This window comes from Myotis daubentonii, chromosome 9, assembly GCF_963259705.1.
Source record: "Myotis daubentonii chromosome 9, mMyoDau2.1, whole genome shotgun sequence".
NCBI classification, from domain to species: domain Eukaryota; kingdom Metazoa; phylum Chordata; class Mammalia; order Chiroptera; family Vespertilionidae; genus Myotis; species Myotis daubentonii.
In genome coordinates this window covers 53,042,501-53,054,680 of record NC_081848.1, presented here as the reverse complement: position 1 = coordinate 53,054,680, position 12,180 = coordinate 53,042,501, and the positions used below count along the sequence as shown (strand labels likewise).

The 12,180-nt window shown below is 35.0% G+C and overlaps 1 protein-coding gene across 2 annotated transcripts in view; it reads right to left on the bottom strand.

Moving 5' to 3' along the window:
* The window catches only part of PDE3B (phosphodiesterase 3B), a 153,763-nt gene that overhangs the window by 47,619 nt on the left and 93,964 nt on the right, over positions 1–12,180 (bottom strand). Inside the window, exons 2-4 of one of the 2 annotated variants that reach the window (XM_059708982.1) lie at positions 12,090–12,140; positions 5,782–6,030; positions 2,967–3,109 (exon numbers count right to left, since the gene is read on the bottom strand). In XM_059708982.1, the coding sequence (XP_059564965.1) occupies positions 2,967–3,109; positions 5,782–6,030; positions 12,090–12,140 (443 nt within the window). The remainder of the gene's footprint in view (positions 1–2,966; positions 3,110–5,781; positions 6,031–12,089; positions 12,141–12,180) is intronic. The other variant, XM_059708983.1, reaches the window with a different exon arrangement.

Below are 12,180 nucleotides of genomic sequence, written 5' to 3'. Positions count from 1 at the left end.
ATCTTGTGACAGCCTTCTTGTGAGGGTGGCCATCTTGTGATGACATCGCATGAGGGCCTTGCACCACCGAGGCTTTTATTATATAGAATGAGCTCAGTTTTTAAAGATGTACAGAAATGAGAGTAAAGGGCACAAGTAAAGGGGGGCACAGAAGAGGACAAGTGAAGCTTGACTGAGTTTCAGTTAGAGAAAGATAATATTGGAGGTATTTTTATGTTGTCAAGCAATGGCCCTTTTAATTAAGTAAAAGCTCAAGTCCTTTTAAGAGATGACCAAATCCTTAAGTGGCTATTCAAGGAGGAATAACTCTTCCTCTTCCTTATGGTTTTCTTCCCTAAGATTCCTCTTATCATAGCTATGATAAGGTTTAGAATACTTTACTTTTTTTTCTCCAGGCAAGGCATGAAGAAAAGGAAAATTTAAATATTACTCTGTACACAAATAAGCTAGGCTGGAAATTATAATGCAGCTTAAATTTCAAATGGAGTTAAAATTATCAGAAAACTTCAAGGAAAGTCTAACACAAGTTACATATTGTTTTTACCTAGACAGCTTCCCAAATCATTTTTCTATTCTCATTCATTGCGAGACTACTTATCTCTCTTATTCTTTTAGTCCATTTAACTTTTCCAAGGAAGGGGTCATCTTTGTCCTGAGTGAATAACAGGGTTTTGAATCCCAGGCTAGGAATTTGGGTACAATTCTACAGGCACTGGTCCAAAAATTTAATGACTAGAAAACCTACAATCAAAGTTTTGTTTAAGGAAGATTTCTGGTTGAAGGTTAGAAGATGGATCAGAGAGTTAAGGATATTAGAAATGGGAAGACCAATTAGGAGGATAATTCAATAGCCCAAGTAAGGAGTAATGAAAGCATGAAATGGTGTAGGCAAAGTGAGACAGGAGAATAAGCAATAGAGAAAAAAAGAGAATCAAAGATAGAGTTGACAACTGATACCTGCAGAATAAGGAAACAGGATGCAAAGATAACACCGTTTTCTAGGTAAGTCAATTTTGTAAGCTACCAGAGGGAAGTTTTGTGCCAGGAAATAAGACCAGAATGACAGTAACAAAAAAGCAACTGGGGGGCTGAGAAATTTGGTTTCAGACATTTTCAGGGAATAAGAGGTTCAATAATGAAACAATGTTGAAAGCAGAGTCAGGGTCATTGAAGATCACAGAGAGGCTATGATCAGAACCCAAAGCTGCATCCAAATCAAGACTCACAAATCTAGGATATGTGATCTCAGCTTTTGAGCACTCTACTAAAGACAGGATGGATGTCTCATGATTCCAGAGTCACAAGTCTATTACTTTTGTGCTAAACAAAATATCACCATACTTTAAAGATAATTAACTTTGCTGTTTAATATGACTGCTCTATATGCCTATATGGTAGTCACATATAGCTCTACATTTTAATTAAATTCATATTTAAATTCAGTTGATCAGTCATACTAGATACATTTCATGTGATCAATTGCTAGGAACTACCATGCTGGTGAGATATACTAGTAAAATATTCCCATCATCACAAAATTTCTATTGGACAGCGCTGATCTAGAAACGTGAATTTCAGAAGTAGGAACAGCTGTAAATGCTTCATATCTTCCCATCTTATCCTATGTTCAAAGTAAGCTCCAGCTTCTCCACATTAAAAAAATTACTTCTAACCTTAGCTCTTTAAAGTAGATGTTCCATAATATCACCAATATCTTTATTCTCCAAATTCCTAAAATCTTTTATGACAGTTAAGTATATCAAATCGGCCTACATATACCTTTATATGAACACTTTTCAGAGTTAAAGATAGTTTTCTTTTGGACTGTGTTTTTATTTTGATATCCATCATTATTTAATTGCAAATGTATTGCTGTTACATTAGTGTGATAGAAAATAAAAAACTGAATCATTTTCATCATTGTTTCTTAAGTCCAATATTCTCAAGATGATGTTTCCCATGGTTAAGAAATATCTTTCATATTTTCAGTTTCTAACATCATTTACTTCCCCATATCCTGATTCCATTAGGGAAAAAAACAAACAAAAACTATCATGTAAAAGGCTCTGAGCAAGCTTTGGACCAAAGCTCATTTTCCTGTACTGTATTCATACCTCAATCCATTCCTGTTTTATATACCATTTCACACAATAGTTTCAATAAACAAGAAGTCCATCTACTTCAATATATTATAGAAGATTCAAATTAATAAATCACTAAATAATCTGGAAAATTGTAATTATTTGGTCATAATTCACATATAAATACTAACCAATTTTAACAAATAGCTATGATCCAATTCTGCCACCTAGTGTGATAAATGTGTAACTACCTAGCTCAAGCTAAAAGTAAAACATGCTCAGTAAGAACAGTGGTTTAACAGGAAATTTACACTAATACCAATTTTATTAATATAACCAGGTGACTGACTAAATAGAAGCTTATATTTCCTGATCACAAGAGAGCACTATCTTTTCTGGCTTTTAAGACAAAGCACTGAATCTTTTGTGATCAGTGTAAAGGATATATTTACATTTAGATTTTGGCTCCTGGCATTTTCTCAGTTTCATAGTTACTGGTGCCTTTCAAAGATGCTTAACATCTGAGAATGTGCTCCTCCTCTCACAAGTCAGTAACTGTTGCCCTACTTTAGGCATCATACACTGGACCTAGTGACCGCTCCTGTAGTGGCCACCTCCACTAATTTATATAAGCTTTCCCAGCACCCTGTACTAAATGGATCCTAACTTCCTTTCAGGTCCCAACTTACCTAAGTTTGGGGATAAGACAGGTCCTTCTTTTTAAGAATCACTTTCTCTATTATGTCATATTAGGTATGCTGTCCTATACCTAAACAAGTACGTCGACTGTTCCTTTCCGCTTTTAGAACTATTTCAAACTTCATTCACAGAAACAAAGCGAATGTATCAGATTCAGATTTCTTTAACAGGCTCTGGTGATTTTACCTTGAAATGCCAACTTCTTGGTGAGGCCTTTTGCCATTATTGCGTTCCCACCTTGAAGGAGGAGGTTCGACAGGGGGCAGACTTGAAGTTCCCGAGCTCCTCCTCAGCTGTGGAGTTGGTAAACTATTCCTACTGTGTAGTCCCTGTTGGATAATTGAACAGTGAATCGCCACCCTATAATATCGGTACATGTATTAAAGATGTCACATAAAAATCAATACAAAGTATATTTTTAATATGTACTGGAGAAACAGAACATTTTATTCTGAAAGTATGTCAATTTTGCTCCAAACTTCACATTCTATACTGTTCTACTTTATCCTTCTAGTACTAAAAAATGATATCTGAGCTCCCTACAATTTAACTAGATATTTTTTTTCTTTTGCACACTTTATTCCTCATATCATGAGAAATAAACAGTTGATTATTTAAAAAGTAGATATGAAAGATGTACCCTAATAAACAACTTCAGAGGACAAAATTAAGATCAGGGATTGTCCTGAACCTTTCATATTTTCAGTCCAGGGCTAATGTCCATAGAGGTTAATCTGGAGAAACTAGGATTCTGAGCTATTTTTTTTAACAAATGACTAAATCCAGAACACCTTCAGCCTTAATACAGTTTTACCTTAATTTTTGAAAATGTTCTATTTTTTGCCACTGTGAATAGGTGTTTTACTGAGATATACAGAAAAGTTTCTTTCTTATGAATTTCCTTTACCAGCACACACTGAAACCATCTCAGAGAGATAAAGATCTCTTACAGTTTTCCCAAGGATGTTGATTTAGTAAAGGTTTGTGGTTAGTTAGAAATTTAGGTTCATATAATCTGTCTTGTTTCTTAGCACAGTATATGAGCCATTTATATTAAAGTATCTATTCCAACTCCCTTTTCCTTCCTAGTTATTTTTTCATAAATACTGCTATTCTTTTCTTAAGTAACATTAGGCTTCTTCTTTTCCAAAAGCAAAGACAAATTAGATATAAAATTCAAACAAGAAGTTTCAAGAACACTACGAAAAATAAAGGTTACATCCTGATTCTTATCTGACTTACTTTTACCAATCGATTCCAGTACCCAAAATAAGCCCGATTAACTAGAAATGTTCAAGAAATGAGGCATTTAGGCATGCTCTTTAATATTATTGTTTAAGTGCTTCTAAAATGTACAGGTACACTTTTCTACACAGTAAACATAGTAACAATAATGCTATCAATTATGATTTTATGATTAAGATTTTTTTAAACTACTTTTTAAAAATTACTAAACATCAAATGTCAATGGGAAATAATACAAAGGAAGAGCAATAGAACAAGTGGAAACTAGCTCAAGAATATACTAGCTCTTCTACTGATGAATTTGTTGTTACCCCATGATTAACCTCTAAGTATCACTGTTATAGTTGGGTTTTGACTAATGCAGGTGATACTGTATATACTTTAAAAAATAAAAGCATCACAGCCCTGGTTGGTGTGGCTCAATTGGTTGGAGCATTGCCCCGTGCACTGGAAGGTTGCAGATTCGATTCCAGATCAGGGCACATACCTAGTTTCGGGTTTGCTCCCCAGTAGGGGTAGGTGCAAGAGGCAACCAATCACTGTATCTCCTCACCTCAATGTTTCTCTCTCTCCCTCCCTCTCTAAAAACAAATAAATAAAAGCATCACATAAATACCTATGATCTAGCTCTGATCAATAATTATCAAACGTTTGCCCTAATCAGGCTTGCTTAGTTTTTCAACATTTCTATACCCTAATACTGAGAACAAAATGAAATTAACTGATAATCAAAATCCCTCCAAAAAGTATATTTAACTTTTCCTAAGCTCTATATACACTATTCTGAGTAAACAAAAACAAACTGATTTGAATTTTATCTTCTCTTGGTTAGTTTCTTTACCTGTAGAACAAAGTAGTTAAACGAGAACAATGTCCAAAATGTTTCCATTTTTAGTTTTATGATTTTAGCAATTGGTAAAGATATTGATAGTCAAATAAAACAATTAAAAGCACTCTGGACAAACACAATGTATGCCTTTTTAGAAAATTAAATTAATCCCATTTTTGACGATGGAAAAATCAATGCCTACTGGGCTGTAACAATTTCTAGTTGGTAAAGAAGGGGGGGGAAGCGTTTTTAAAAAACGTAAAAATTAAAGTACATAATGCATAAAATGAACATTATAATGATCATTTCTTCTTGGTTCAACAAGAACAATCCCAGGAGTCTAAAGAATAAAATAGATTAAAGACATGACTACACTACTAGTACAGTGGGGCCTTGACTTACGAGTGTCGCGACTAACGAGTTTTTTTGAGATACGAGCCGTCTCTCGGCCGATTTTTTGCTTTGAGTTGGAAGCTCAAAAAAATTCGGGTTACGAGCCAGCTTCAGATACCCCACCGCTAGTTGGCACAGTGAACGTCACAGTGATTTGACATACGAGTAATATGAGTTATGAGCTCTGTCACGGAACGAATTAAACTCGTAAGTCAAAGCCCCACTGTATGTTGTACAAGTCTGGGTTGCTTTTTTGCTCTAGTACTTAAAAACAACAACAATAGCAATAAATAGTTGTTACTGCTGCGGTTGTAACTGCTAATTACAGCAATGCTATTTGGAATAAAAATTGAATACTTGTTTCAAATTATTTGAGATTATAACTACTTTTAAAGATCCAAGGAGCTCAATATACTGGAAAAGAAACTGATCCTTGAAAAAAATTTCAGGTTAGATAAGATTTTAAAGAGCAGTTTTAATTTGAAAATATAATCAAATGTGATACATCGGGCTGGCTGATTACTGTGTTTTGACCTTGTGAAGTTTTCGGTCTCCTCTCTCCGCTGGGTCCTCTATTTCTGAGCAAGGGTAAAATCCAGGGAACGGTGTGAGAGGAGTAATCTTTGGCCTACAGGAACCTGAGAAAGCACCCATCAAGCTACTGATGCTCCGTAGGGAAGAAATGACTTGAGGGGGAAGGGTTGGATCAATCAGAAGATCTGACACCATATTACGAGCCTCATTTAGCACAGAAAGATCAACTCCACTTCCACCTCCAGAATTCTAGAAAAGAAAAGTAAAATTATATATTTGTTACACAGAAAATTCAACATTTGAGATAAACTTCCTCTATTTTAAAGTCAAGGTCTATTCTAATAATATCTAAATAACTTAATTCTATTAAATATTAATATTCATTAATTTGGACAGGATATAAATGATATAACAAATGGTATAATTATCACTTTAAAATTTTTGATGTTGATGTAGCAGATAATGTGAATTTTAATTTTTTCTATATTTTTCATTAGCTTAGCTATATTTAATAGTATTTATTACTTACTATAACTAGCATAAAACTAAATTTGTAATAATTTCAAAATCTACAATTAGAGGATTGCATTAATTTATTGATGATTTCTTTTCCTTTATGTCAAAATTTCTTTTAAACATATATAGCATTTCTTTCATTTACCTTTGTCACTCTAGCACAGTGACAAAGCTTTGTTACAAAGATGAGTTTGAAATCTAGACTTTAACCCTAACTGTGTGACTTTGAGCAAGTCATTTAACATCTGAACTTTTTAGTTTCTTCACTATAAATGGGATAATAGCATCTACTTTATTAAGGGCTAATGTGAAAATTGAATCTGTTAATACATGCAAAGCACATAAAGCAATGTGTGGTACATATATTTAAAGTGTAACAAGTAACAGTATTACTATCAATATTATGGAAAATAATGAGATAAGAGTACAGAAAAATGGTATTACAGTTCAAAGTAAATGGTGATAACATTGAATTAAATGGTTAACAAAAAATTCATGGAATTAGAAAAGCATCAGGCTGGGTCCTAAAAAATGGGTAGAAAATATATTCTAAAATTAAAAACCATAGTAAAACAAAGATTTATATTTTTGATATTTATTTTATATATTTAAATGCCATTTAACAAAGAAAAATCAACCGAAGAAATGAGTACGCGTGTCATAGGTTCGCCATCACTGAAATAAACCATAGAAATAAGCACACTGATAATCAGAATAGTGAATTAAATGTTAGTTTTGTTTTATTATATCTTGAATTTACATTTAAGTGTATTTGGAATTCTTAAGTATTCAAAGTATTTAATGATTTCACCGTGAAACTTTTTAACTATCCTCAACACATTTTATTTATTTTTTAAATATGTTTTATTGATTTTTAGAGAGAGGAAAAGAGAGGGAGAGCTAGAAACATCAGTGATGAGAATCATTACTCGGCTGCCTTCTGCATGTCCCCTTCTCGGGATTGAGCTGCAACCCAAGCATGTGCCCTGACCAAGAACTGAACCATGACTTCCTGGTTCAGAGGTTGACATTCAACCAGTGTGAGCCACATCAGCTGGACCTCAACACATTTTACTTTTAAAATATATTTTTATTGATTTCAGAGAGGAAGAGAGAGGGAGAGAGAGCTAGAAACATCAATGATGCGAGAGAGTCATTGTTTGGCTGCTTCCTACACACCCCCTACTGGGGACTGAGCTCGTGACCCCAGCATGTGCCCTTGACTGGAATTGAACCCGGGACCCTTCAGTCCATGGGCCGATGCTCTGCCCACTTAGCCAAACTGGCTATGGCCCAACACATTTTAGAACTAAAAAAAATGTCATGAAAGTGAGACCAGTAATTAGCTAAGTAATGTCTTTGCTCTATGGAGGTTTTTTAATTTTTTTCTTGTGAAGCATTATTTTGTGTTAGTTTTTATTTTAAAAATTCCCCATTATTGGGGCACAGTCCAGCTATTTCTCGTCAATTAAGAGTATTTCTGCCCTGACTGGTTTGGCTTAGTGGATAGAACATCGGCCTGTGGACTGAAGGGTCCCAGGTTCGATTCCAGTCGAGGGCATGTACCTTCGTTGCGGGCATATCCCCCGTGGGGGGTGTGTAGGAGGTAGCTGATTGATGTTTCCAGCTCTCTATCCCTCTCCCTTCCTCTCTGTAAAAAATCATTGTAATATATTAAAAAAAGAAAAAAAGAAACCCAAAAGTGACCGGCCTCATAAAAAAAAAAAAAAAGAGTATTTCTGACAAATGGCTTGCTATAATTTAAATCGATAAGCCAAAGTTAATGAACATGTTAAAATTTCATTATTTCTATAAACCTTCCCTCACATGTTGGTCAAATTTAAAATAATAAAAGCATAATACTGGTATTGCTAATTAGACTGGACATCCTTCCGGATGAAGCTGGGGCTGTGAGGGAAGCCTGGGTCCCGGGTGCCAGAAGGGAGCTGGTGCCAGCAGACGGGGGAAGGAAGGCCCTACTCTTGCACGAATTTCGTGCATCAGGCCTCCTATATTATATAAAATATTATATATACTCCACGAGTTATATATAATAGCATCTACTTTCCTTACACTCAAATGAGAAATTTGGTATTTGAGTTGGTGTTCTCCTATAAGTCATGTGGCATTTCTTTCTGGCTGCTTTCAAAATATTTCCTGTCTTTAGTTTTTAAAGGTTTAATTATGATTTGTCTTGGAGACTTTTTTTTTGCAGTGATCCCATTTGGTATTTGCTCAGCTTCCTGAATTTGTAGAATTATGTCTTCTGCAAAATGTGGGAAGTTTTCCATCATTATTTCTTCAAATATTCTTTTAAACTCATTCTCTTTCTCCCCTCCTTTCTAAACACTGATGATATGAATGTTGGATCTTTTGTTGTGTCATTCAGGTCCCTAAGGCTCTGTTCATTTTATTTCCATCTATTTTCTCTATGAGGTTTAAATTGGGTAAATTCTATTGCTCTGTCCTGGAGCTTGCAGATTCTGTCCTCAGTTGTCACCACGCTAATGCTGAGCCCGTTCAGCAAGTTTTTAATTTCCATTTGTTTCTTTTTTATAACTTTCATTTCTTTGCTGAGATTTTTCTATTCTGTTTGTTTAAAATGAATTCGTAACTGCTTGTTAGAAGCAATTTTCTGATGATGGCTGCTTTAAATCTCCTTGTCAGATAATTCCAAATCTGTTCATCTTGGTGGTAAGCACTAATATAGTTTTTTCTCATTCAAGCTGTGATTTTTCTGGTTTTTGGTATGACAGGTGTTTTTTATTTTATCATCAATATTTTGGCTAATAATGCTTCACAATAATAGGACCTAGAAGACTGGGTCCTATTTAAATCTTTTATATTAGGAGGTAGACTTGTTTAGATTTCACACAAAGATCCTGGTCTACTTTTTTAGGCTGTGGTTCTGATGACTATTTTTTTTAAAAATGTTTGTATTGATGTTTAGACAGAGAGGAAGGGAAAGGGAGAAAAACACTGATGAGAGAGAACCATTGATCAGCTGCCTCCTGCACAATCAAGCCTGAAATCTGGGCTTGTGCCCTGACCGGGAATCAAACCATCAAACTTCTGGTGCATGGGACAATGTTCAATCCACTGAGCAACACTGGCCGGGATCTAATGTCAATTTAATTTTTAGGACATTCACATTGTTATTTCAGTCTTTTTTTTTTTTTTCTGGTGTCACTAGAGTTCCCACTGGTGCCTGCTGGTGCCTCATCTGTGGGGGAGAGGGAACTTCCTCAGGTTGGGCTATCTAGTACTTTCAGGTGGAAGAAAGGAGACTTCAGGCCACAGGGACAAAGAACACTTCCTGGGCTGGGCACTTGTGGCAGTATTGCCTATGCCAGGCCCCCTGGCCACCCCATGTCTCTCACTTGGGAAGGAGATCTCATGCCCAGTAGAGAATGAGAGTACAGTCATATGCCTCATAACAAAATTTTGATCAACAGACTGCATATACCACAATGGTCTACCATGTAGCCTAGTGTACAGTAGGCTGCACATACAGGTTTGTGAAAGTATACTCTGTGATGTTCACACTTATTGCCAGTGGCGTTCCTGATCAAGTCCCTCTTGCCAGAGCCACCAGATTCACTTGGTATTGTTTGCAGGACTCTCATTCAGTCTTAGGGAAGAAATGAGCCTCATTGGGACACCTTCTGTTGCTTGGTTGAGAGGGAGGGCCTAAGTCACCTTTTGGTTTTGGGCGGGGGTTGTAGGAACCCTGTCACTATGTTATTCCTCCATTAACAGGGTCCTTAACGAGGCCAGCTTACTCTTCCCTTTTTTTTCCCCAGAGTTCTTTGGTTTCCTCGTGCATTATTTTCAGTTTATAGTTGTACTTAACAGAGAGAAGCAGAGAGAATTAAATCTGATGATACATGCAGAGCACATAAGACAGAGTATAATACATATAGGAAAAGTGCAATAAATATTACTACTCTTAATGTTATGGGAAATGATGAGATAAAGATACAAATAAAATAGTATTAAAGTTCAAAGGAAATATAGATAACTTTAATATGAAGGGTTAACAGAAACTTTACGGAAGAGTTAGCATTTGGTAGGATTTTATTTATAAAAGATTGGGGAAATAATGTTTTACAGTGAAATTAAACAAAAAATGTATTTTGGGGAGCTCATTTTTCAAGAAGGAGAATAAATAACGGTATAAAAGCGGTTTGTTAAAAAGGTGGTAAAATAGCAAGGTGCAGAAAACAAAATTATTAAAGTATGGGCCATATTTAAAATAAAAATAAAAAAAGAGCAGTGAAAAATAAGGTTGGAGAGGCATGTTGGGGCCAAATTTTTGAGTACACTGGCTTCCAGGCTAAGGAATATGAGCAATGGAGATTCGTGGGTTTTTGAGCAGGTTGAAGAGAAAGAAGCAAGGAGAGGGAAAAGGAAGTGATGGAGGGCACTGACATTTTAGAGTATAAGGCTGCAATTTGTTACGATCTGACAGAGGTGTGGGAAAAGAGCATTCCAGGCAGAGAGACTAGCAAGTGTGAAAACTTAAGAGGCAGAAGCCTGCCCAGCTTGTTTGCGAAAACAAGGAGGCCAGTGTAGCTGGAGCTGTAAACGAAGGAGAAAGTGCAGGAAGATGAGGCCAGAGAAGTAAAAGCGAGTAAAGGAACCATATTGTGTAAGGTCACAGTATTACGTGCAATGATATGCACTGATCTCACAGATAAAGTTCTGAAAGAAGCAAACCAGAAAGTACATGTGGTTGATTCCATTTATGTAAAATTCAAAGACAGAAAAACATTAGGTTTCATAAAAGCATATTAAATCTAATATAATTTTTATAGAACAGAATATACAATCACATTTCAAACAATGGAAAAAGACTTGTAAATATATGCATCAAAAGTGGATCCATGGTTGGCCTGTGTGCTGGTGTCTTTCTCACATCGATGTTTTTCTCTCCTCCTCCCTCTCTCCCTTCTACTCTAAGAACCAATGGAAAAAAATATCCTCAGGTAAGGATTAACAAGAACAAAAATTGTTAACATCACATAGTTATTACCTGATGTTTATGAATGATTTTTCTTTTTTTCCTATACTTCTATTTTCTGTTCTTCTGATACAAACACATATTACTTAAGTGATCAAAAATATTTACAGAGTACATATTAAATGAGTATACATATAATATATATATATACATATATATATATACACGCACACACACACATGCACACACGCACATATATATAATTCACAAATAAGCAAAACTAACTGCTTGAAATCAGGAAAGAGATTATCTTTGGGGATATAAGTAATACCTAGAATGGTGCATAAGTGAAGCTTCTGGGATGCTGGCCAAGTGTTCTTCCTTGATGAGTACTAGTGGAAATTCATCAAGCTGTTCACTTTTCTGTATATATAATTTAATAAAAATTTGCCAAAGAGCAAAATAATATTGCTTCCCTGATAAAATATTTTGCCAGTTGTCTTGCTTTTTCTCATATATGGCCTTTAATCTATTTTTTTCCTGTGTGGATCAGTTGCTCACAATCAAAAAAGAAATCTTATCCTTAATATAAAATTATTAGTTTATCCTGAGTCCAGACTACTATAGCAACATTTAAGTATAACTATTATATATTCTTGGTTTCTTACCATTTCATTTCCCCCTTACAGTTAAAATGTTGTATCTATCTAAATGAAAGTTCTGGCTATTTTAGTTTAAGTAAAGGAAATCTATATCATAACAGTCTTGTGACTGTAACTTAAAATGTCAAAAGTTTCATTATAGATATCAGTGATAATCACATATTTACCTGATAATGAGGTTTATACCATTGCTTCAAGTCCCAATCCCAAAGAATCATCTGGAAAAAAAAATTCACTTAGTTACAAACCAGAAATAAA